The sequence below is a fragment of the Pholis gunnellus genome (assembly GCF_910591455.1).
Source record: "Pholis gunnellus genome assembly, chromosome: 14".
Classification (NCBI taxonomy): domain Eukaryota; kingdom Metazoa; phylum Chordata; class Actinopteri; order Perciformes; family Pholidae; genus Pholis; species Pholis gunnellus.
Window position 1 is genome coordinate 2,118,173 of NC_136541.1, and position 26,838 is coordinate 2,145,010.

The 26,838-nt window shown below is 40.9% G+C and overlaps 2 protein-coding genes across 5 annotated transcripts in view; one reads left to right on the forward strand and one right to left on the reverse strand.

Moving 5' to 3' along the window:
• The first annotated feature begins 29 nt into the window (after positions 1-29).
• Positions 30-17,449, forward strand: LOC306706741 (WD repeat-containing protein 37). 4 transcript variants are annotated; one of them, XM_079173917.1, is made up of 15 exons: positions 30-154; positions 1,081-1,246; positions 5,067-5,163; positions 5,335-5,430; positions 5,541-5,605; positions 5,842-5,928; positions 8,978-9,113; positions 9,700-9,771; positions 9,924-9,968; positions 10,728-10,804; positions 11,251-11,488; positions 11,776-11,917; positions 12,375-12,509; positions 12,887-13,001; positions 13,344-17,449. In XM_079173917.1, exons 2-15 carry the CDS (start codon positions 1,109-1,111, stop codon positions 13,473-13,475), a joined length of 1,575 nt encoding a protein of 524 aa, XP_079030043.1. In that variant the 5' UTR covers positions 30-154; positions 1,081-1,108; the 3' UTR covers positions 13,476-17,449. The 4 variants fall into 4 exon arrangements, with proteins under 4 accessions (XP_079030043.1, XP_079030044.1, XP_079030045.1 ...); XM_079173918.1 differs by having other exon boundaries at positions 11,254-11,488; XM_079173919.1 differs by lacking the exon at positions 5,842-5,928.
• Positions 17,450-19,907: 2,458 nt separating this feature from the next.
• Positions 19,908-26,838, reverse strand: part of LOC306706002 (double-stranded RNA-specific editase B2-like) — a gene marked incomplete at both ends in the record, with an annotated part of 40,523 nt that continues 33,592 nt past the window's right edge. Inside the window, 7 exons of the mRNA XM_079172916.1 lie at positions 19,908-20,072; positions 21,383-21,564; positions 22,444-22,625; positions 22,916-23,069; positions 24,090-24,253; positions 24,891-25,059; positions 25,489-25,609. Coding sequence (XP_079029042.1) covers positions 19,908-20,072; positions 21,383-21,564; positions 22,444-22,625; positions 22,916-23,069; positions 24,090-24,253; positions 24,891-25,059; positions 25,489-25,609 — 1,137 coding nt within the window. The remainder of the gene's footprint in view (positions 20,073-21,382; positions 21,565-22,443; positions 22,626-22,915; positions 23,070-24,089; positions 24,254-24,890; positions 25,060-25,488; positions 25,610-26,838) is intronic.

Here is a 26,838-nt window from a genome sequence, read left to right on the forward strand (position 1 = left end):
TGGCTTCGTTATCTTTCCTCTCACGTAGCGGAGCTCGTCAGCTGTCAAACTACGGATTACTGGAACAGAAAACCTGCGCATTAAAGAGCATGTTAGTAACGGCGACACATCCCATAATACCCCGGGACAATACTTCGTATTTATAGACTTTGTGGTGAGTTTGGATTCCATCTTTTTGAAGAGGGTTGTCTCTACCCGTTAGCCTGTTAGCACCGCCAGCTATAATGTGGATGATAACGGTAGCTTCGCTTTAGCTTGATGCTATGTGGCGCATGCGCAGTAACAAGGCTAATGTCTAGACTTGTGTTAAATCTTTATTTTAGTATTTATTCTGCAAACATACAGCAACAGTATGAAGCGTAAACGTTTTTTTTATTTGTATTTCCTTTAAATATTAAGAGCAGCAACCAGCCGAGGTGTCTGACAGTAAACACGGTTTATTTATTCAGCAGAAAGAGACAGAAACAGCAGCAGTTAATGTCTTTTATTGGCTGGTTATTGAAGAAAAACAAACATATTTTTGATCATACATATTCATGACTCCCTCATCCTGATGCACAGATGAGTGGAGCCCTGTAGTGTCACTGTAGGTTTGACTTCAACACGTATTGTGATGCCTAAATGTAAAGTAATGGATAAAGACAACTAATAAATTATTAATAATTCTCATCTGTCGTTTTTACAGTGTGGGTCATGAGAAACAAGTTACCTACATTTGGTGAAGTGATTGTTGCCTCATAGCTGAACATCTTTCTCCAGCAGAATATATGAATAAAAAGGTTGTGTTGTTGTTTCGCACACATCCTCAGTTTGTGTTCCAGTAATCCCTCATGTTCCGCCTTAAGGTTCCCACTGTGGGGAGCGCTGAGCGTGGACGCTCGTTCACTCCGTCGTCTCACACATTCACACGCGAGGAAGCTGCCAAGAGCAACACAGCCGTCTTTGTGTCCCTCCGCTGAGTGTTGTAGTCGTGGAGTGAGGGACTCTGATTGTCTCCACGACGGTTTGTTCTCTTGACGCTCTTCGCTCACGTTCTCTGATGTGACTTTTGTTCCTTTTTTTGTTGTTGTTTTGTTAAAGACCGGTTACATCGGGTTCAGACGGAGGGATGCCGGTGGAGAGCGGGAGCAGCGCCGCCGCCCGTCAGGCCAAGCAGAAGAGGAAGTCCCACAGTCTGTCCATCCGCCGGACCAACAGCACCGAGCAGGAGCGCTCGGGCCTGCAGAGAGACATGCTGGACGGACAGGTGACGAAGACGCACACACACGGAGAAAGTGTTTAAACAGTCTAGAATCACCAGCGTGAGCTTCCAGCTGCTCCTCCTCTGGAGGTGTCAAACTACACCCTGTCTGTCACCATTACCGTCAGCACCCGCATGCACTCCTGTTGTAAGCCTAAGCCTATTAGGTCGTGATGCATCCACTTACAGGTTTCTATATTCTTGCCTGCTTAAGCGTTATTTTAACTCGGCGGTTAAAGCAGATGAGTCAGAGCGTGTCTCAGGTGGATCGGGTTAGATCGGTGGTGCTCGGTTTCAGGCCGGCCAGCTTATAAGGAGGTGAATAACTCCTGGGATGCTGGGTAACTACAGTGACCTAGAATTAATTATCTGGGGGGAAATAGGGGAGTGAGAGCCACAGAATCAAGGCTCCGCTTTGATTTAATTTTGTGGAATAAAGAAAGTATCCATCACAGGTTTACTCTGTGACTTAAGACCGGAACACAACTGAGGTTCTCAACAGTGAACCTTCAGTTCCTCCAGAGCCTCAGAAGACGTGATACCTGTTTCAAAAGGCTCTGTATAGTTAAGGGAAGCTGACTTTCTGTGTGCGGACCATAATAACCGCTTCATCAAGTGGATTATGAAACGTATTAAATTAGGTGAATTACAGATTTTCCATTCATTTAAGAGTCGGCTTCACTTGGCCTGATAAAAATCAGCATTGAGATGTTCCTTTGAGTTATTCCTCGGTGTAACTGATCATGTGGACGTCACAGTTGTTACTGATGAGAGAAAAATAGAAAAAGAAACCCCACACAGGTGTAAACAATGCGATTAATGATGCTTCGGTTTACTTGGAACATAACGAAGCCTCGTTCATGTTATTTGTAGAACCTGAGCTTCTCCTCCTATGAAGACTGAAAAGTAAAAACCTAAAAACCTTCTGAAAGAGCAAAATATGAGGATTAAATGATTAACTCTGAGATTGCTACTATTTAATCATGAATATTCCTTTTGATGTTAAGAAGAAATTCCTTTTTTAGTTTCTTGACGACTTATAAAAACTCTCGACATCCTAAATTAAGAAAGTTCTTATTGCTAAACTGAGTGATTAAAGCCTGAATGATTGAATATTCACACAGTCCCAGTTAGTTATTCTGGGCTGTTGGTGCGGAGCGGCTTCTAACCCATCGTGATGAAGACTGTAATCTCTTCCTCATGACTTTGTTCTTTCACTCTGGTCCCTTCTGGTCTCAGTCCTCTGATAATCTGGAGTCCCTCAGCAGGATGGAGGTAAGTGTTCAGACAGCAGCAGTAGTGTCTCTGTGAATATATCTCATAGCGTGTAGTTTAGGTTAGTATTTAGAGGAGGTGTGGTGGTTCTGATTCCTCTGTTTTTAATCCATAGATCCCTTTATTCCCCTTTTTTAAATGTGATGAAACATTTCGGGTTCGATCAAACTAACAGAAGGTTTTCTTTTGCTAACGTGGAAGAATAGACTTGACTGTATTTATCTCTGGTGAACACAAGAGTTACAGTTTAAGAGTTTTGCTTTTCTGTGATTCTTTGTGGAGAAACTCTGTTTTACCGATCGATCGATTCAAACAATCGATAAGTCGACAGAATCACACGAGTGTTCGAGGTCAAGTCCGAACTGTTTGATGTAATTCCAAATGTCACATTTTTTTTACAGACTCCATGATTACATGGTGTATTCTGCCAAGTGCGTTATCGATTTGTGTGTAAAAAAAACGTTTTGTTTTTCGGTGGAAAAGTTGGTGTTTTGATAAAACGAAAAATGCGACAAAGTGCATGAATCATGTGATTTAAATGCCTTCAAATGGAACCCGTGAGCTCGCGGTCAGACGAGGGAAGTTGTGTACGTGATATGTTTGGCGGTTCAACGGCTTCTCGGCATCGGCAACACTCCCGATGTCTAGAGGCCACCGAGGCTAGCGACGAAGCCGGCTAGCATTATGTAACAAAAAGCAGGAAATCCAAAAGATGTAATGACATATTTTAACATTACGAAGAAAAACTCAATATGACTAAAATCACAATGTCTTAACGTCACGTCCACCAAAAAATAACTTCCAATGTCGTCGGCCACTTCTAAAAAACGTCAAACACAACTCGTGAACTCGTTACTCGAACGTACGAAGTCGTTAACACGACACCAATTTAAGGCAGTACGGCAAAAAACTAAACACGACCACATGTTGCTATATTGTTGTCGTCGTGGTCTACAAAGAATACTTTTTAATATTATTCTAGTAATGTCTGTAGCTGTAAAACGCAGCTTTCTCTTCATATTCTGTTACAAACTTTAAAAAGAATGATGCTTGTGTGAGGAAGTTATGTAACATCTGTTTTAAATATCCCGTATTTAAACCAGATGTTACCGGTATTCTCTTTGGGCCTCACTGATGTTCCCGTCCTGCTCCGGTCCTCTAACATGACACCTGGTCTACCTGTCTCCGTGTGAAGGCACCGTGAGGGCCGTCATACGTCTCATCTCAGATTGTTCGTTTCAGTCTGACTCCCTCTCGCATGCTGAAATGTACATCCTGTTCCTCTCCTTCACGCTCGTTCTCCGTGTTCACTGAGGCACAAACTCTCTCCCGTCGGCCTGTGAATGCTGACGGCACACTTGACCGGTTTCTTTAGAAACAGAGAGCAGCGACTGTGAGAGTGCACTGCTCTCAGGTACAAAGACGCCGTGAGCGGCTCCTTCCAGGATTGGACAAAGACGAGGAGACGTGTCCCACTTCTGGACCGCAGAAACGTATCAACTCACGACTGTAATAACACGCTCATAAATAGGTCATAACTCCTGCTTTAAAGATTTGGTGTTTATTTACCAGTGGTTGTTTTGAATGGGTTTAAATGGAGGAACAAATCCATGTAATAATCATTAATATGAAAATCCACATGGAAATCAATTTTTATATGTATGTATGTATGTATATGTGTGTAGCCGACTGGACAAAGTTTAAGGCCTGTGTGTTAAAAACAAACATTTTATTGATTCTCTCCCGTTTGAGCTTCAAACTCGTATTTCTTTCCTGAAGGTTCTTTATTGCGTGAATGCTTTCATGTTCTCGTGTATCTTATTTGACTGCGTCATAAAAAGGACGTTGGGTTCTTTATTGTGACGGTGGTGATTTGTGTTTATTCAGAGATTAAACTCCTGATGTCGAGATAACAGAACAGTCTGATGACCTGCAATAAGAACTCACTATCTTTTATTTTCTCTGACCTCTAAGCAGACACGAGAGCCAAACGATTCACATCAAAACTGTTTCTCTACATGCTTTGTCTGTTTTTATGCCTTTTTGTCAGTCTGAACCTACTTCACATTAATACATCTTTACTCATACACAGAGTGCTGAAGCAGTTAGTTGATTTATCGATTAGCGGGTCGTCAGAAAATGATTTGGCAACGGTTTTTAATAATCCTTCAAGATAAAAAAGCCAAACATTCATTGGTTAAAACCTCTCAAATGTCAGGATTTGCCTGTTTTCTATATCGTCAATGTATCTAAATTTGAATATATTTGGGTTTTGGATGGATTGTCAAACAAAACAAAGAATTTGAAGACGCCACCTTGGGCACTTTGAGAATTCTCAGACATTTTATAGTCAAAGCAATTCATAAAGAAACTAATTGGCGGTCTAATCGATGATACAAATAGTGATTAGTTGCAGCTCTGTTCCTCCTTCACACACTTAATAAAGCTTCCCTCCTTCTCTTGTCTCCTCAGTGAGGACGTCTTGTTTCATGTCCTCTTGTCTCCTCAGTGAGGACGTCTTGTTTCATGTCCTCCTCTTGTCTCCTTGCAGGACTCCAAGCTGCCTCTGTCTCTGAGGAGCAACCTGCTGGACCTGTTCAGTCAGATCGAGAGGGAGTTTGAGAACCTCTACATAGAAAACCTGGAACGTAAGTCAGAGAATATGTCGCTTCTTTTTTTAACCGTGGTCTGTAAAAACAACAACAGATTGTGCTGAGGAGAGGAACAAACTCCCACTGAGCAACTTCTCCTCAGCAGTTGTAGTGCAGTTGGTCTTATTGCTGTCGGTGTTTTTAACACGTGACCCGTTTGACTGTCAGTCCGCAGAGATATCGAGACGCTGAACGACCGTCTGGCTGCAGAAGGGCAGACTTTGGAAGGAGCAGATTTAGCCAAAGGAGCGCTGAAAACAAAAGGTGAGACACGTTCCTCTCAGGTTTATGTTCATTTATAAGTGTTTTAAAATGTCATGTGTGTACTGAAACGTCTACACGTAATTATAAACTGAACTTCTGTATCTCCACAGCGAGTCACAGCACGAGCCAGCTGTCACAAAAACTAAAGACGACCTACAAAGCTTCCACAAGCAAGGTAAAAACACAACACTGGTTCATTTTTAATTACTACCCAGCATAATGTGAATACTTGTATTATAAACGTGTGTAGCTGTCTATTGACTGGTACGGGGGAAGGTTTGATTGGTAAATTGTCTCCGAGTGTCACATGACTTCTGAATGTTAAAGAGAAGAACTGCTGTGTGTCTGTGTGTGTGTGTGTTTGTGTTGTGTTGTGTTGTGTTGTTTGTTTCTTCACCTCTTTGCTCGTAGCCGCGTTCAAACTCTTGCCACGCCAGAGTAGGTGGAACCCGCAACTTCAGCGTAACCAGTTGGGAGTTGTGGGGTGGAGACTCATGGGTAACTGGTTGCTTTCTCCCCCTCCCCTCCCCCCTCCTCCTCCCCCACCTCCTCCCTTTTATGTGCCAATATGCATGAACAGCCCAGCCAGGGGTTGGACCCTCCCTCCCCAAGAGACCTGGTCATTCAAATGTAGGAGTTTGAGCTTTTCTATCAGTTTCTGGTGTGAGATACAAAACACAACTCTATTATCTCACTAACAGGCTTTTTTTAAGTTGCGCCTCCTTGGTTTTTTCATTTAGCTTCACACGGAGACATCTTTAACACGTTGTTACTTGCGTTCATTAATAAAATGGAGCATTCGATGGCTGCTTGAGATCATTGCTGATGTGTGTGTGTGGTCTGCTGAAAAGCGCACGGCCATATCAGATTTAGCTTTAATTAGTTTTAAAGACACTAAGATTTAGGTAGTTGATACCTTTTTATATCTGTTAACAGAGATTTGATCAGATGTAGTTGCTTTAAAGTGGCAACAGACAACAACTGTGTAACTCCCCCTCTAGCATTTCCAATTGGTATAATCGTTGTCAGACAATATAGAATACAGTTTCTCTGGAGGTTTTTAGACACGCATAAAAGTTTACGTATTCTCAACTTATTTCAGCTTCAGACACAGAGTGGACGTAGTCATCGTGACATCACCCGTTGGTTTGTGGACGTAATGAAGCCTCGAGTTCAGTGATTTTACCGTCGCCATGTTGTTCTTTACCATATCTGGACTGAGGAGGAGTGACGTAGAGACGCCGTATACGTCTCTGGTAGAGACCTGTCAATCACAGTGTAGCCCCGCCCTAAAGCATCCCCTGCTTTATGGTCTGTTTGACTCTAAACGGACCATCATTTACTAAATGAACATCATGCTGTATTGAAGAAGACTTGAAACTAGAGATTGAGACCATAAACTCATGTTTACAATGTTTACTGAGGTAATAAATCAAGAGAGAAGTAGTCATTTTCTCATAGACTTCTATACAACCAGAGGAGTCGCCCCCTGATGGACACTAGAGAGAATGCACTCTGAGGTTGCCGCCTGTTGCGTCTCGTCTCTGTTCGGAGCCTAATATGAGCAAGTTTAGCTGAACTTCTGCCGATGCTAACTTTTGCAATTGTTTCCATAACTAAGGTTGCTTTTGCACAAATGCTGATTTAAAAATCCATCCCGTTGACTGACTTATTGATCGTTCATAATTGATTGTGGCTACAGCAGACTGCACACTGAAGCTAAGAGCTGTAGAGCATTAACCTGCTGGGTGCGTTAGATTCGTCGCTCAGCTAGTTTCCTAAAAGCTTTTTTTTTGCGATGCTTCGCGTTGTCTTAAACCTTCCGGTCGCTGTTGCTTCTTCTTCTTTGAATGTAGCACGAATGCATCAGTGTTACATTTGTCCTGGATTCAACATCATTCTCGTCTCTTTTCATTTTCACATCATCGCACTGCGTTTGCGTTATCTCACAAACTTTGAATACATTGAATATAAATAAAACAAGAGACTCTGCCGCGCTGCTTGCTAACAGCCCGCTAACCTGGTTCTCACCATGCTGATCAATGGTATCCGTCGTCATATCTTCAGGGTCCATTTATTTTGGCTATAATTTCCTGATTTAATATCTTGTTAACAGATAGAAATGTGAAGGATCTGCTCTGTTCTGTGTGTGTAGCCTGAGATTCATTCTTCAGATGATTGATGTTCTGATCGCTCTCCTGCTTCCTTTCAGTTGGAACTTATTTAGTGGTCTGTTTCCAAAGAGAACCGAGGGTCCAGTTTGTATCATCCCCATCTTTAACGTAAACACCTCCAACCTCGATACGACTGATATTAACAATCACTGATCTTATTGATTGTCTCACCGTAACTTCCCCTTCCAGATTTATCTTATTCTTTTGCGGTTTTTTGCATTGACAGTAATCCTGGTATGATGGATGCAGTATTCAGTACTGATACTTAACTGCATTTGTGTTGATACCAGATCTGGGTCATTGGTGGTGTTTGTTTTAAAGCACTTTGGTTTTAAAAAAAAACAAGCTTCAAACAAATGCTATTCAAGATTTCTTTGTTTTTGTTTTGTTTTGGTAAAACCTTGAACCCAGGACTGATATGAGTAACGCTGTTGACAACTGAAGCTTCTTAGCACTGGCATACTACAAGGACCCTGCTGACCCGCTTCCTCCTTCCTTTATCAGACCAAGGTTCCTACACAGCTCTGCAACAGTCTGGGAGATTAAAACGGGATCATTTCCAGATCTTAAAGGGGACATATCATTCTCAGAGTTTCTACTAGAACGTGTTTATATGCTTTAATCATAGCCGTATAACGTCTCTGGTAGAGACCTGTCAATCACCGTGTAGCCCCGCCCCTAAAGCATCCCCTGCTTTATGGTCTGTTTGACTCTAAATGAACCATCATTTACTAAATGAACATCATGCTGTATTGAAGAAGACTTGAAACTAGAGATTGAGACCATAAACTCATGTTTACAATGTTTACTGAGGTAATAAATCAAGAGAGAAGTAGAGTCATTTTCTCATAGACTTCTATACAACCAGAGGAGTCGCCCCCTGGTGGACACTAGAGAGAATGCAGCTTTAACACATGAAGCTTTGGATTCCCTTTTCAGAACCGGAGGTTACCATCTTTAATATTAAAAAATAACAATTTGCGAGAAAAATATGGTGCATCTTTGCAAAGGCAGTTTCATGATATGTCCTCTTTAAAATGTTTGTGAAATGAGGAAAAATGTTGAAACATTCATATTTATTTCATTAGACTAGAAGGTATAAATGGCATAACAAGGTTTCCTTAAGCAAAACATGGATTCATTGATTTAAAGGAATGTCTTTGACATTTAAAGTCACTGATTTGATTGTAAAATGGTGATGATTTTAAAAAAGACGCCCTTCATCAGTGTCGTAACCCTCCAAAAATGCCAATTGTATAGTGTGGGAATACTCTTAATACAGATGCAGAAGTAAAGAAGTGTGTAGGAACCCTGTTCGGTTCGGTTCACTTCCTGTGATGTCACTCTGTGTTAACGCTGTTTGATTCCGTCAGATCGTGTCCAGTTTCAAAGCGACCACGTCCAGAGCCGTGTGCCAGCTGGTCAGAGAGTATGTCGGCCACAGAGACGGCATCTGGGACCTCAGCGTCTCCAGGACTCAGCCTGTGGTGCTCGGTACTGCGTCAGCAGGTACTGCACTCGTTTTCATCCTCTTCTTTCTCTATTCATCTCTTAATCTGTGTCTTAACAACTTCATTCTTTCCCTTCTGAACCCCCAAAACCTACTGGTGGGTTTGAAAAGCATGTTTTCTTTAAACAATCTCCAAAACTACACCGTTTATCACAGCCAGAAGCTGTAAAAACTGACATTACAGTCAGATTTTCATCTTTCAGACGGTCCTTGAACACATCATTTGTGACAAACGTTTCTGTCCGAAAAAGTAAAGAAACTTAAAGTTGTGATATTTCATTAAAAACACTTTATTCTACATGTTTCATTTAAAATCTCGCCTCAAATACAGTGTTTGGTAACATTTGTAACACTTGTTGACACTTGTAAAAATGTTGTATAGATTGCAGTGTTTTCCAATTTTTGTAAAATAGTTCATCAAAGAAATTCAACTTTCTTTTTTTTATGATTTATGGCATTATAACTGTTTCTCTACACAAAAGACGTTTGCACATTGAACAGTAACTGTTCAATGTACACAGTAGTAAACATACTTTAACTCTTCTTCTCCTGTTTTCTTATTGTGTCCATAATGTGTCTCAACAGACCACTCTGCGATGCTTTGGAGCATCGAGACGGGAAAGTGCCTCCTCAAATATATGGGCCATCAAGGATCAGGTAGAGTTAGAGACGTAAAGTACATTTAAGAGAAGAGATCTGATTCAACTCCCTTCAGGACTGTTCTTCTGACGTGTTATAAAGTTATCGTACAGCACGTTATTGGGAAACAGCAACATTCTGTTTTGTGACGTAATGTTTTGTCTCCGCAGTCAACTCCATCAAGTTCCACCCGACTGAACAGATGGCTCTGACAGGTAACCGTCATATTCTCATTTTAAGATATTAAGCGGTGAAACGCATCATAAAACTCACGGTTCAGATCGGATCAGCACAAAAGAACTTTTATTGCTCCCCGATCACGCATTCTTCTTTCTCCACCGTCCCAAAAATACTATAAACCGCAAACATCAAACATTATAAATGTTATCTTTTTACTCTGTTATTGTCATTTATAGTGTTTTTTCTTTGTGCATAAAACACACAATTCAAATGATGAGGAAATCATCGATTTAAATTGTATCTAATAAATATAATCTTTGTCTTTAGTAGTGTTAATGATGTATTATAATCTGCTTAGAGGTTAAACAGATTATAATTCATAATAATATCTATTTTATATTCATGTGAAAACATCTCCTTCAAACTACTGGATTTATTCAAGTTTATCACTAAAACTACATTTTACAGATGACATGTGAACACATCATGATAACGTTATAATGTACCTTCAGCCAGTACTCGTGTTCACTGAGCAGAGCCTGAAGGCATCATCATGTAACTGAAGTGAACCTCCTGTTGGTTAGCCGTTAGCGGTGCTGCTAACGTTACTAGCTCTCCTCCTGTTGGTCTAAACACTGATTGGTTGTTTACAATGAAACATTATCAGAGATCAGAGACTAGAAACATGTTCTACTGAATATTGGAGGAGAACCATCGTCAGTGAAACTTTAATTCACGCTGTGATGGTCGTCTTGACTCTGAGAGTGTTTCTGTCTCACTTCTCTCCTCCTCAGCCTCCGGAGACCAGACGGCTCACATCTGGAGGTACATGGTGCAGCTGCCGACTCCACAGCCTGTAGCTGATATCAGTGTAAGCATCAACAGCTCTACGAACCTGTTAGTGTGTGTGTGTGTGACCAGTGATCCTGATTCACTTCCTGTTTGGACCCTTTTTATTATCGGTCGGTCTGTCTGTCTGTCTGTGACTAATCTCACACACTATTTATGACCGTATGCTCAAGGACGTCTCGTGGTTGCACAATTATGGAAAAACTTTTTTATTAGCTGTTTTATATTAATATTTTCAGTAGCAAAAGTCATTTCCGGCTCGGCTAAAAACGAGCCGTACTTCGTCCGTTCTAGGCCACTTTCTGGTGTTTGTCGTGGTTTAAAAAAGCTTTTGTCATGTTGAGGGACAATTGAGTGATTGAACTCTTCTTTTGTTTGGGAGACGGAGACACAGACCTGGAGGAATCTTTACTCTACTGATCGAACTCTTCCATTTGTTTCTGAAATCTTCCTCCCCTTCCTCCGCAGCAGACGCCCTGCGAAGACGACGTGGACTTTTCGGATAAGGACGAGGCCGACGGTGAGGTCGAGGGTCCAAACGACTGCCCCTCCGTCCGCGTGGCCACCACCACTCTGCGCAGCCATCAGGGCGTGGTGATCGCCGCCGACTGGCTGGTGGGCGGCAAACAGGTGGTGACGGCGTCCTGGGACCGAGCCGCCAACCTGTACGACGTGGAGACGTCAGAGCTCGTCCACTCGCTCACCGGTAGGATGAAGGGAACATCACACTGATGCCGGTCTCAGTGTGTGTTTATTATAGAGATTAATAACACCAACCGAGATCTGCACACCCTCATTGAGACCACAGGACCCAGCCAATTAATACAGTGTACATATGGGGGGAAATAACTTAGTGTGTGTGTGTGTGTGTGTGTGTGTGTGTGTGTGTGTGTGTGTGTGTGTGTGTGTGTGTGTGTGTGTGTGTGTGTGTGTGTGTGTGTGTGTGTGTGTGTGTGTGTGTGTGTGTGTGTGTGTGTGTGTGTGTGTGTTCAGGTCACGACCAGGAGCTGACCCACTGCTGCACACACCCCACCCAGCGTCTGGTGGTCACCTCCTCCAGAGACACCACCTTCAGACTGTGGGACTTCAGAGACCCGTCCATCCACTCTGTCAACGTGTTCCAGGGACACACCGAGTCAGTCTGACACACACACACACACACACACACACACACACTATCCTATCCACCTTTCATGTCTTGTAATTCTGTTTTGTAAATATGAAAGGACAACGTATTGATAAAGAACATTTTGATTCATCAGAAACAGTATATGTGTAGTTTGTTAGGCTATGTTTCCTTGTTTTTATTATTTATAAATATACAAACTACATTTTTATATTCATCTTAAACATATATGTTGGTTTTATTTGTGCCACGATAACAGCAGCTACTCTTCTACTGTGTGAAACAATATGTTCACTATTTAGGTAGATGAGTAATAAATGATCAACACTGTTCTTTAAACAAATACGGTTAGAACAAAACTGTTGTTACAGTCCATGTTGTTTTACATTAAGTCTAAACTAACATGCTCTCTTCTTCTTCTTCTCTTCCTTCTTGTCCTTCTTCTCTTCCTTCTTGTCCTTCTCAGCACGGTGACGTCCGCTGTGTTCACGGTGGGAGATAACGTGGTTTCCGGGAGCGACGATCGAACCGTCAAAGTGTGGGACCTGAAGAACATGAGGTCGCCCATCGCAACCATCCGCACCGACTCCGCTGTCAACAGGTCTGTGACGTCGACAACAACAACAACAACAGCCTGGTTCTGTTGTTTTACATTCAGTCACTTTATATAACAATGTTAAAAAGGTTCGATATGACGCTGAAACTGAATCAGCTGAAACATTTGTCAAATGTGATCCTTTGTTTTATAATATTGTAAATTTAATATCTTTGGGTTTTGAACAGTTTTTCGGACAAAACAAACTATTTGAAGATGTCGTCTTGTTCTGTGGTTTCAAATGTTACAGTTGGGGTGTCGCGGTTTTTTAACGGTGTCGTCTTTTCACATCCGTAAAACTACTTTCCGTGGTCAGGGACTATGTAACATGTTAAAGAATCCATTTATCTTTGATTATCTGACCGTCGTGTCGTCGTGTTCAGGATCAGCGTGTCGGTGACGCAGAAGATCATCGCTCTCCCTCACGACAATCGGCAGGTCCGGCTGTTCGACATGGCCGGGGTGAGACTGGCTCGACTCCCACGAAGCAACAGACAGGTGAGTCAGCGGAGGAGGAGGAGCCTCCGATTGGCCCCTCACAGCTTCCATACACACAAACAGACTTCCGTTCAGAGTGCTCTATTATTTATGCCAGAAGACTAAGTTTCAAATGTCATGACTTGGGGTTTCCACTTGGCGATGCAACTGAAATGTCCTCAGTTTAAAGTCCAGCCAGGGGTCTTTGTTACGCATCATATATGTCAAAATAAAGACAATAAAAGTGCATACAAATACACAAAGATTTAGTATTCGCAACGTTTAATAGTGAGTCAAAACCCTGAATACCAGATTACTCTGCCCACGTGTCCTCGGTGTTTAACGCTGCCTGTCGTGGTTCAGGGTCACCGACGGATGGTGTGCTGCTCCGCCTGGTGTGAAGACAACACCTCCTGCAACCTGTTCACCTGCGGCTTCGACCGGCAGGCCATCGGCTGGAACATCAACATCCCGGCTCTGCTGCAGGAGAAGTGACCTCATCCTCCTCTCGCTGCTGCTGCTGCTGCTGCTGTCACCTCGCGGTGAAACTCCACCCACAGCCTGTCAAACACTCTCACCCTGCAGGCTTCAAAAAGAGGGTTTCTGTTACCGACGCAATGAGTCAACGAAAGAACAAATTGCAGACTTTTACCAGCCGTCTCTTGAGTCTACAGGCGGTCAGTATTTGACACGTGAAGCTCCCTAAAGGTCTGACCTCCCACCCTAAACCCGTCTACTGCATCTGTCTCTAACTCACCGCCGCCATTATTACACAGAACACATTTAGGTGGAGGCGACTCCTCGCCACCCAAAACAGGAAATAAAACTAACCGTAACTGATGAAAACAAAGCACTGAAGGGTTTTTGTCTTCTTAGTTGAAAACTAAAAAAATCAGACGCTGAGGAGATAAGCGAGGGGCTGATTTAAGCAAATTAACAGCAGGTTTATGTTTGGACAAGAACGTCAGTCTGATGCTTTAAAGGAGAAATCCACTAGTTTTTAATAATTAAATGTGGATGTTTTCAGGAGTTAATCTGTGATGACTTAACATTTACCCCTTCAGATGTCCGTTTTTGCTGATTGTGCAAAATGTCAGCACTAGAAAGTCATATTTTCTGCTTCTGGAAATAACTTGACAACACAAAACATTGTGTAAACTGTTTGTCTGGTTATCCTTTTCCGTTTCGGTTAGTTTCATTAATTCCGAAACATTTTGATTGGCACCTGAGATTCAGAGCTTAACACTTTAAAAAACGTCTATCGTACTATCAGAGTAGATGTTTGTCTCTGTGCGATACAGTAATGCACCTTTTTGAAAGTACTTCTAGCTTCTTATTGAGGTGTTAGAAATAAAATATGCTTTTGCAGCTTCTGTACAAAGTCAGACTGGAAACCAGCTCAGTGCTGGTGAGTTTCAGCTGGTAGCTGGAGGGATTGTTGTCTAATAAATTCTTCCAGGTGGATTTAAAGCTTCAAAAGCCCAATTTACTCCAACAGAGAGGTGGTGACGTTCTTTAAAGGAAGCTACATGCAACGCTTTTATTAATGTGTCATTTTCAGAACTATATCGAGCCTGCATGGACCAAAAGACACCGAAATATAAAATAATAAATTACTATTAGAAAGCTTTTGTGATCGTAACCTACAAGAGAAATCAAAGACAGTAAACAACCACTCCAAACTTTGATTATCTGTACACCAACATATAAATATGGCTTTTTTTCATAATTAATGTTGTTGCAATTTGGCTTCCAGCCACCAGAGGCAGCACTGAGCGAGGAATTAATCCTGCTCCGTTTTGAATTAAATTTGGATTTGCAGATAGTAACCTTTAACAAATTTAAGAACAAAACACCTGATGAGGTGATTGAAATGTTTGAGTTCTGTTTGGTGGACATCCACATTTCCAGGTCACAGTGTTGTGGTTTCTCTCCACACCAGTCTGGCTGCTCTCCAGTGTGGACGCTGGTGGTTTCCTCCCCAGCACTGACACTGGTGTGGTTTCTCTTTAGTTTGGATACTGAGACGTCTCCAGTGTTGGTCACAGTTTTTAGTTGGTTGGTCACTTTGCTCCCGGTGTTGTCGTTCCGGGTCTGACTGTGTTTCTGTGTTTTTCTGTAAAGCCATGAACCAGCCACTGTGTGTCACCTTCCTGCCCTGTCAGCGGTTTGTTGTTAGAGGCTGATAAATGTGTAGACATTGTTCCATCTAAGACTTCAGGGAGGAAAGAAGGTTTCAGTGTTTCTGTACGTGTGCAACTTAAATCTCTCTAAGAGTAACACCTGTTGAAATGGTTGTTAGCAGTGCTGGGTACCGAGATACATCTATAATATACTGTCTCATACTATTCATGGTATTGTTTTAATTTGAAGAACTAAATTAACTCTTTATTTGACTATAGACACTTTTACAGCAACTAAGAAACCTTTTTTTAGAAACTTCAGCTGTGATTTGACCAGAACGACTTCATCGTCTCATGAAACCAAAAAAGAAGTGATTCATTTACAACTGGCGTCAAATATTAAATATTCAGTGACTGATGTTCCTCGGCTGCCCAGCCCTGCTGGCGTACCAAAACTTGACATGATTGTAAAAAAAAATGTTTTTCTAGTTCATCGCAGTGCCCTTTAGTCATTAGTGTTGAAACACTGTTGTGTGGGATTCTGTCAGTGTCATATTTGTTATGGTACTTAAAAACGTGATGCGTTTCGCTGTCAGCTGCTTTGCTTTCCCACTGCCACTAAAACAGCCAAAGCTGCATTTAAGTCAATGGGAGAGGGTGTAATGGTGTGTGTGTGTGTGTGTTTGTGTGTGTGTTTGGGTTTGGGTTTGAGAAGAAGTATGTGATGGTGATACAAATCAACGTCTAAAAACGTATTTAATGTTGTGATAACAGGGCAGTTCAAGTTCTGACTGCTGTACAGCTCATGTACTCTGTTGTACTCTGTTGTACTCTGTTGTACTCTGATGTACTCTGTTGTACTCTGTTGTACTCGAGAGTTGCAACATCAACACGATGAACAAGCACAGTCCATTTCTACGTCTAGCTTTAGCTTCGTGGAGCGTTTCGCTGGTTTGTAACTAAAGCGTTCATTCAAACATCTGCATTTACATGACAAACACACGTGTGTGTATTTGGTTTCACTTTACGGCTGCTTTTTGCAGTGTTTTAACCCAGTGAAATGTGTTTGAGTACAATAAAAACTCTTAGATTGACCATATTTGTTTATTATAAATGTTGTGAAAAAAACGGCATCGTTACATTTAAGATCAAAAGATGGAACATTTCCAGAACAAACTAAAGTGATAACTTGTCAAAAGTAAAGTGTCAACCTCCTCTCACTTTAAAACCATAACATTTGTATCATATAAATTGTAATATATATAAAGAAATGAGGCGGTTTTGGCTGTATAGTGTATTTCAGCTGCAGCAGTTTTTTTTATTAGCCTTTATAAGTTGACATGATCTCACATTTCGCTTGTTTTATTTAGTGTTATTGCAGATGTTCCGATACCATTTCTCCCTTTCAGATTCCTGAATTTTCTGAAAAATATTGCCAAATTGCTGACGTGATATCGGATCGGTGCTCAGAGCGGCGTACTCGCCGAGACATTTCTGATGCTGGTATCGATACAACTTCAGTGTAAATGCATTTCACTGCTTCATGATGGATGACGTTGGTTCATCTGTCAAAGGCTTCACATTCACATTAAACTGGGTTATTTTTTAAAACTTAGACCAGAGATGGCAAATGAAGTCCAATGTTTTGCATCTGGCTAATTTAAAATTAGCTTCATAAATGTCACAAATGTCAGCTATAGACTAAACTTTCCTTAAACCAATTTTTAGGTTTTGTACAATATGTTTATTTGTGAGTAGTTATTTATATTAGTTTTTAGGTGTGTATTCCTATATTATATTCCTCACTGTAGGAATACCCTTTTGCTCAAGAGTTCATCAACGATCTGAAGATTTATTTTCTCTGTATTCTCTCCAGCTGCAATGAGCAAATATTAAAAACTAAATTTTTCCGAAATGGGAGAAGAGACCGTTGCTTTTGCGTTTCCCCGCCGTCACTGGTTTAACCAACAAAACATTTAGTTTGTGTGAAGGAAATTTAAAAGCTGTTTGTGTTTGTGTTGGATCTCTGGTTTATCCGACACTGTTTAAACAAGTTTCACTGTGTTTTCTACCACCACTGAGCCACTCTGCTGCCACGTTCATAACACTGTTAACGTTCACGCTTTCACTCTCACAACGAAACACATCGTCACTGAGCATCGGCCATCTCAGATCCACCGTCGTGAAGCCTTGTTAAACTGTGGCTCCTTGGTGTTTACAGTGTTTTAGTGGTCAACGTGGTTCGATGTAGAACAAAACATCAAAGCTCAGTTCTCAGAAGAAGAACAAGACACCTGTTGGATCACCTTGACAGCAGTTTTGTGGGTTAAAAGCTGTGTAATAAAGAACAAGCATCTGCTTGTGAAATCAAAATAAACCGTTTGTGCTGTTAGAACGTTTCCGAGTTGTTTTTTTGGGGGGGGTATTGTTTGTTTTCTTGTCTTTGCAAGACACACTTGGCAAGTAGCGGGTGAAGAAGTGGAATATTAAGCAGCTAAAGAGACGGATACTGTTTGCTAACAAGTTCGTCATATCAAAGATATATCAGTGTTGTGTTAACAACTTGTTTACACAGGTTTTAGTTTTAATATCCTATTAACTTATTAAAGCGTCATCTTTAATTTTAAAGATGTTTAAAAGATACTTCAGAAAATTCAGATCCTATAATCTGAATTTGAACAGAGAAGACGGGCTTTATCATAAACCTTTCAGAGCTGAAAGACGTTCTAATGAAACTGGTTCATCAGGTGGACACAATACATTATTAATCATTTTAATTTATAACCTTACTCTCTACTCTGATTGTAGGAGTAGTCAGTTTGCTTGAATCCAAATTAAAATATGTTAGTCAAAGAAACTTGAAGTGAAATGGTGGCTGTGTATTTGGTCGTTCGATGTTTCAATCAATTTGGCTCTAAGTTACTTAATGTGCGGACAGCCTAGCAAACATGTTTTGATTATTTGACAAATGAGGACTTTAGATCACACTTTTATTTTGTACCAGACTATTTCTGCACTTTTGAGAAATGTAACTGGGGCAACAAGGATTTTACACATGCATATTTTGAACTTTTGTTAGTTGGCTCATTTCTTTTAAACACAGACATTGGTCCCCATTAAATCTGCCTTATTTCTCTTTATTGTGGACATAAATGTCTGTGGACCTCCACTTATAGTCTAAAATTGGAGTTGCTGTCATGTCCTAATAAGTTAAACTATTACATCAACACAAAGATCCTGAGAGTACCTCATCTTATTAATGATATAAAGTATCCATATTGACGGTGTGAAGTGCTTCTGGAAGTGAAAACGTTCACGTTTAATGTGATACAAATACAAGAACTAACACAAATAAGAATTTATTCCCAGTGATATAAAAGTCATGAACAATATAGACTACATCCATTCTGCATACCTAATATAAAAGTTTATAGAGCATTCAACACCAGTGGCGTTCAGTAGAAGTATTTTCTTTTTTTTACATTCTTTAACTCTGAAAACGTTTCTTTAAATTAACACAGAGACTACACAAGAATAACGTTATAAACCTTTGGGATATTATTAATAAATCAATCAATACTTTAAAGAGAAAAAAGAATAAATCTAAAGGAGAAATGAATAAGGAAAACGCAAATTTGAATTATGACATTTCTCTCTTCAGTAAAACCTGGACTCCACATCTTGTAACGCACACAATCGGCCTCTAGGTGGCGGCCTGCCTTCACTCCTGAGTCTCTCACACGCTCTGTCACTTTATAACACTGTTCAAAAAGCATGAAGAGTAACTAAAAACTAACATAATTGAACAGGTGAGACATGCAGTTGCATCAAATATACATTACTTAAACAGAACACACATTTTATAAAACAAAACACAAACAAATAAGTATAAATGAAAATAAAATGTTACTTTCAGTTCAGTAGTAAAAGAGAGTAAGAGAGTATGGGTTTGAGTTATTCATGTGGTGGTTATGGTTAAGGTTAGGATAAGTCACCAATGTATTGATACAAGTCAATGTAGTGTCCTCCTAAGTGACAAAAACAAGGTGTGTGTGTGTGTGTGTCATTCTGTATTAAGGTGTTTGTGAGGACCACAGGTTTTAGACCCATAAGTGAGGACACTGTTGGAAAGTGAGGACATATTTGGCCTGTCCTCACGTCTACAAAGGTCAGTTTATTAATACAAATTATAAAAGCAAGATAAAATTGGATGAATGGGTCCAACTGGATTATCTTTGGGTCAACAAACAAAAAAAGATAGTATTTAATTAGCCGATTGTTTTTTGCTGCCGTTTTGTTGATACTTATTGTAGTTTTTTTGCCAGGAGGGAGATATCGTAGCTAAATGAGTTCCCGATATCAGATAAGTATTATTATTACAGTTTATATAATATGATAGTGCTTAATTAGTTCACAACCCACATTTACATGTCCAGTTTAAACTGTGGTGTTACTTCTTTGCAAGTTAACAATTAGTGGTTCGTTGAATTTTACTCAAACACTGTATATTGCTTTGTTAGACTCACATGAAATGTCTTAAATGTTACTAAGTGGTTTGAGCATCATGGTAGGTAACTTAAGTCTGCTCTAGCTTTTGCCTACATTTTCTTTTCTCAATGCTTTGAGCTCATCTGCATAATGAAGAAATTCTCAAATAAGATGAATGAAGGGTGAAATTACTAACTTTCTTTTCAATCTAGCATCATATTCTTTGTACCTCATACACACACACTCGCCAACAAAAATCACACATGTACTTCAACTCTAAACTCTTCATACTCCTCCGCCTTTTAACAAACTTTTTTCACACACTGATGTTGAAGTGACCCAATTCTGCAGGTTTTCTGAGCCATGTCCCAAGCCCTCCGCCCTGCAGAGCGCCAGTGAACTGCAACATCGCCCTTTGGTAGCGTTCAGCAGCCATCTTGGAACCAGAATATGTCCTTAGAGTGGCTTCTTCCCCGTTCAACTGAGAAAATAAGACATGAAACATGATTCACTGTCATAACATAACCAAAATACACAAATAAAACCAAGATTTGTGGGTATTTTGCAGTATTACGATTGGAAATGTTGACCAATGACACTTGGCCATGGCTAAAAATAACATCTGTCAATCATGTGTTGTGCTCAAAATGACACCTGTTCCGTGAAAATGGATTTTACACGGCAGACATTTTGACTTGGCAATGCGGGAAAAGCAAAGGTGTAACTAATTACATTAGATATCCCTATAAACCATGCTGGTGATTCAGCTGCAGTGACCTGGAGCTGACACATCTAAATGGTCAATGATGTTATTGGTCACACTTATGATGAAGCCCACATGGCTAAAACATTAAGTCCACCTCTACTGTGCTTAGAATAAAATATTACTTTATTTATTTTCTTGCTTCTTGTTACTTCACTTGGATGTCTAGAAGGCTGTTTTCACATTCATCTGTGTTCACTTTAAATCTAAGTTTAAGACATAATATGTATGAGATGATTTGGTCACATTACAACTAGTTTGGAAGCCAATCGTAGTCCAAACGGCCCTTTTCACAGCAGTCATTGCAGGGTAAACACAGGTGTGTATAATAACATCAATTGTGACAAATTATATGAACATTTAAATGCAAAATAAATGTTAAAAATGTCTCTTCAGACAGTATTCTACGGCATATCCATGTGTTTCACAATTAGGAGCTTTGGGTTCCTTTTCTCTCTGTCTTTAATTTGTAGTCCTTTCAGGTTTGCTTCATTTATTTCAAGTCATTAAAATACTGTATCATTGTCTCACTCATTGTTTCTCAGCTCCTCATTCAGTCCTTGTTGCCAGTTGTTTTTGTAAATAATTACGACTCTTGTCTGCCGTCATCAAATTTTTAAATGGAGGCCGTTTTGGTTCAGCAGCAATGCTTTCTGCACACATATTTTAATGTCACAGTGGAAATAAAATCCTGCTTTTAAAAACATCATTAGAGCTCGAGGACGGTTTAGTCTTTTTGCCAATGAAGTTAATTTTATATCTAAACCAGCGTCTCAACTTATTTGTTTTTATTGGTGTTTTTATCTTTTTTCTAAGTGATTCACATTGTGAAATAATCAGCCTCCAATGCTAATGCTTCAATAATCAACTTAAAGATGGTAAAATAGAAAAATAAACCTTTTAAAAGTTAAATATAATATAAAATGAAATATAAAAATATCAAATTTGGACAGAGGGACAAGAATGAAATCTTAAAAACAAGCAAAAGTTGGTTGCTTGCGTCTCGAGGTTCAGTGTCTCTGACCTACCTGCTGCTGCAGCCTTTGCCAGCGGGCGAACATGGAGCGCCTGCAGAGCCGCGACGGCGTCCCCGAGTCCTTTCTCTTTCCCGTGGAGGTGCTGATCTCCTCCAGGCCTCCGTCGCCCCGGGTCCAGTTCACGCTGACGTTCGGCGCTTTGCCCGCCGGCCGAACCTCGCTGCTGCTCAGACCTGAGAGAAAACCCCACAGGGTAACAGGTGAGAATGAGTGTGTCCTCACTAATACCAAGGGTTTGTCTAAAATAGGTTTTGTTTGAACAACTATTGGATGGATTTTGGTCCATACATTCGTGTTCGCCTTAGAATTAACTTAACTTTTCATCAAGCGCCATCTGTTTTAGTTTTTTGACCAAATACATGCAAAACTAATGACATTCCCGCCAACCTTTCGCTGTACTTTGAATCGAGTGGCAATGTTAGTGTGCTAACGTGCTAATCTAAGATGATAAACATGCTTAACATCAGTTTGCATGTTTAACATTTGCATGCAGCAACAGTGTCTAAGTAAAGCCTCAAATACCCTTAATCCAGTGTTACAGTACTCCATTGCAAATACATTTTTATTTAAATTAAAGAACAGAAACTGTTACAAAATGTATTTAAAGTACCCAAACACCATGGCCTTATGTATTATCTATATTATTGGCTTGTTATTATAGATGCATTAACATTTAAACAACGTGTTAGTGTTGAAGCTGTATGTACTGTTTTGTTAGTATAACAATATATTATACAATAAATCTTATTTGTCTCATATCTAAATATAGTCAGATTAATATTGTGGAGTAAAAACAACAATATTTCTCCTTTGAAATGCAGCGGAGTACAAGTTTAAAGTAGCATTAAATGTAAAACTATAGTGCAATGCAGCACATAACTAACTGTATGTTGAGTTTCTGCTATCACTGTTCATTCTTCTTTAGATCATCTCTAATGAACTAGAAGCTTTCTGTCCATCAGACCTTCCAGAGTCTGAGGCGAATAAACTGTCTTGAACTCAATTACTGAGGAAGATTTAATACTTCGGGTGTGTATAACATTTTGACCTACAGCCGAGCAGCAGCTGCTGTCGTCGGTACGGGAAGGGCAGGCGCTTGACGGGCGCGAGGCGGCGGCCCACGGCCCGGCTCAGGTGACCCGTGTGGCTGAGCGTCCCCACCGTCAGGCTGTGCAGGTAAACCGGCTCCACCAGGTGAGACAGGAGAGCCCCCTGGAGGCCCACAACGCTCCACCTGTTGAGACAAACAATTTTAAACATTGACAACATTGTCCACCAGGGGGCGACTCCTCTGGTTGTATAGAAGTCTATGAGAAAATGACTCTACTTCTCTCTTGATTTATTACCTCAGTAAACATTGTAAAATTGGGTTGCAAAAAAAACAACATTGCGACAGCCGTAATCAAAGATGGCGACGGCGAAATGATTCCACAAACCAACAGGTACATACATGCCAACAAAACTAAACCCATTATATTTCATTAAATATCAGAACACACCTTCCAGGGCTGATTTTAAACTCACTTTGCCATCTTGTCAGTGCAGGACATGGTGACGAGAGGTTTGCCCGGCGACACGCCGCCCAGGTTCTGATTGGCTCTTCCCGCTGTGATGGGCAGCGTCCCCTCGCCTCCGTCCACCTTCACCCTGAGGTGACAGTGGAACCTCCTGTTGGGATCTGACACGACAAGAAACGAAGAAAAAGAAGGTGACTAATATTGTTTTTGTTTTTTTTCTAGGGATAATGACGTTGGTCTGTCCGTTGGTCCGACACTTTGATCCAGACTGAAATATGTCAATAATTAACGGATGGCTTACCATGAAATTCATGGTTTACATTCATGTTCCCCAGAGGATGACTCCTCTGACTTTTGCCCCCAGCGCTATAACCACAACTTTCACTTTTGCTGTTGTTGAGTGAAATATTTTCACAACTATTGCATGTATTGGAATGAAATTTAGTACAGTCATTTATGGCCTTCCCACGATTCATCGTGATGAATTTGGTGATCATCCGACACTTCGTCTAGCGCCACCATCAGGTCAAAATGTAGCATTACTGTAAACTGTTTTCATTTTATTGTGTCACCTTCCCTCATCTACTACCACTGTGTTGCTTAAATATAAATTATTGCTCACAATAAACCAGCCCACATGAACTTAAGACTTTACAAAGTTTATTTGGACGTGAATATAAGTGTCTACTATTTCCTACGATTTCTCCCCGTCCAGCTGTTGTGTTTCATTGCAAACTGTCAGCTTTGGAGAAAAGCTCTCACTCTCAGATTTGTTAACTCTTTTGATTCACATGCACAGCGGCTGAAAATATGTCGACGTAGATGACATTTTATTCAGTCATCTACAAGAAGAGAAAACGTAGACTAAGCTGCTTAAGTATCTGGTGTTTATTAATCAATGTTTCCACAGAGCTTAACTGTTTTCTGGTGGATTTGTCCTTTAAAAGTTAATGAAACTGTCTGTGGTCAGTGGGTTTGTGCGGAATATAAATGTCTGCAGAACAAATACGTTACTAAAGGTATCAAAGTATGTGTCGACAGAAAAGTACAAACTGATAATGATACAAAAACACGAAGGTGCAAATGTGCATCTAGATCAGGTACAGAGGCAGAAATGTTAGATTTCGTCGACATGAATTTAGTATCATCTTATCATCACCATCTAAATGTGTTGGTCTCACATGCAGCTGTGGTCTCGTAGGGGCAGTTGAGTCGAGCGTCTCCACACGGCGACGAGCTGACGTACATGTGGAAGAGGACGCCGTCCCGCAGCCGGAAGCCGCCGCCGCCGCCGCCGTCTTTATTTGGCACGAAGATGGATTGTTCCTCACAGTCTGCTGGCTCACTTCAGAGAGGAAAGACAACCGAGAAGTCCAACGTCAGACAGAGACGAAAGAAACAAGAACAACTCCTGACAAAAGACTGACTGCAAGGTAGATGAAACTTTATTGATCCCTGTGGTGAAACTGCATCTTCTTAATTGTTAATTAGTTATCACTTGTCAGTTTGTAATTATTGACAAGCTTTTCAATCCTTGCACACAAAGTTCACTGTGGTTAATATGAGGTATTAGGACCCTAAACGAAAACACATTCCCTACAATGAGAGTTTAATTGTAAAAAACTCAAAACATTACAAGTAACTGTCATCTGATTTTTAAATTATGAATAGTTGAAATACCTGACGACAATCTCGTACTCATCACGCATGAATGCAAACACTTGCCGTGTCTTAAAGTTGTTAAATCTTTAGGTTTTTGTTGCGCTGCCTTAATATATTTGTGAGGTATTTTTACAGATTAACAAATGTGTTTGGAGCTGAGAGCCACAGACAAGGTAGGGAAGTTAGAAATTTGGGATTTGTGGACAATAAGAGAAAAACTGAATTACACGAGCCTTGTGCTTTAAATTGAAGCTCTTAAAAACAACAACATTGAAGTCAAATTCCCAACCAAGACTAGACAATACAAAGCATCAGTGTACCAGAGCAGCAGCTCCAGCTGGGCATAGAGGAATCGAACCAGCGCCCTTCGGCTGAGGACTTCGGCGTGGCAGTCGCTGAGCGTACCACCGCGGTCGCCGACCTTGTCCGAGTCCAGACACTTAGTCCCTGTGGCCAGAGACACAACCTGCACCGACCTCAGGTCAAATCCTGGAGAAGGAAACGGAGGATGTGGGTTAAAAATCTGCAACGGCTCAGATTTCTGGAGACTTGTTCAGCAAAATGATTTGACTCTCCTGATGCAACGAGACGTTCAGAATGATTCAAACGAGACTCCCAGAACAAGACATTTCCTGTCTTGTCCCGACCAGAGTCACAAGACGAGCCAATGAAAAGTGTATGAATGAACGATCCCTCCAACACCTCAAAGAACACGATGTTATGTTGCAGTCTGGCCTCATCAAAGATTCACGGGACAATGAAGAGGACGACTGTCTCCCCTCTGGATCCTCAGGGTCATTTGAGGTAACTTGTTTGTTTGAATTGCGGCAGTGCATTTTTTATTGTCTCTCTCTCTCTCTCAGTGTCCTACCTCGTCCTCTCATGTCTCATTTTGAACTTTGTGTCTCCACCACTCACCTCTGGTCATTACGACCGCTGCCAGGACTTTGTGACGGGCGTACGAGGAGGTAGAGGAGCAGCCGTCTGTCAGCTCTGAGTATTTCTCTCCAACCAGGCGGAAGATCGACTCTGCGAAGAACTGCAGAAGAAGAAATGTTATTCAGTGTTTGAGGAGTGAAGGGTGCATAACAAACGAGTCCGTTAGTTGCTGGAGTTATGGAAACGTCTTTTTTCTGTTTTTTAAGTGGATTCATGGACGCTTATTTGTCATGTACATCGGGGATAATGACATCCTCAGAAAGTGAAAGTCACACTGAATCTAAAAATATGTGTCATGTCTGTGTGTTCACATTTGACTGAGCAATGACATCCTTGTGTATCCTAGTCTGCTTTAACTTGTAAAAAATGATCCCAATGGAAATATCTTACATTAAATAAAAGATAAATAAAAACGTAAGCAGCAGGCCTTGTTATACTCCACATAAATATGAAATATAATCCCGTTTAATCCCATTTTTATTTGCCATGCTGAGCCCTGCGCTGTCATTCCCCACCTGTCCACCAGTTGTCTCCTGACCCGTCACCTCCACACACACCTGTTGCTCGTTCTCTAGTCAAGCTCCACCTGTTCCTCATCGAGACTCAGCGTATATAACACGTGTAAGACACTCGGGTGTCGGGTTGTGTTTGCAGGTTATCTTCCTTAGTGCTCCGCCATCCTCGAGGAACAGTGTTCATTTCATCAAACAACAAAATGTGTGTTTTGTTTAATAGACATGTAGAATTTAAACTCTTAATGTCATTAACAGTCCTAAACTCTATTACTAACTATTCTTAATGGATACATCTTAAGTCTCTTAACCGATCTTGTAAGAGCAGACGTTTTTTGGGGAATGAAACTCTCTGGCTCAACGTTTTTCTGGATGACAGTGGCACAAGGTCGTGTGTACTGAGTGTGTTAAACAATTATCTGTCAGATTATTATGCTCTTCACACCGCCTTCCCGCTCCACCTCCATCTCCTCGCTCTGCTGCCGCTCCTCCTTCATCCCTAATGTGCTGTAATAATGTTCATTAATGCGTCACGCCAGGCGGTTCATATTGAAGGAGTTTTGGTGTGTCAGCCGAAATGCGCGGCAAAAATCAGCCTTTTGTTCAAATTCAGAGCATCAAAATGTTTTTTTTCCTCCACCCAAAATGTTGCCTCTTGCACTCTCCTCTCTCTCATGGAATCCCTTCAGGGTTTAATAAAGTAGCTACATGTCTGTCTCCATATATTCCTTTGCATATTTGGATAACGCCGTGGTTCTGCATTAGCCACGCTCAGTCACCCTCTTCGTCTCCGTGCAGTCGATTCTGGGAGATGGAT

What these genes read in the sequence shown, in the direction of transcription:
- LOC306706741 (XM_079173917.1), top strand. Translation starts at nt 1,109, where the DNA reads ATGCCGGTGGAGAGCGGGAGCAGCGCCGCCGCCCGTCAGGCCAAGCAG. An exon ending in AGGAGCGCTGAAAACAAAAG is followed by an intron (nt 5,431 to 5,540) that starts GTGAGACACGTT and finishes GTATCTCCACAG; the next exon opens with CGAGTCACAGCACGAGCCAG. An exon ending in TGAACAGATGGCTCTGACAG is followed by an intron (nt 9,969 to 10,727) that starts GTAACCGTCATA and finishes TCTCCTCCTCAG; the next exon opens with CCTCCGGAGACCAGACGGCT.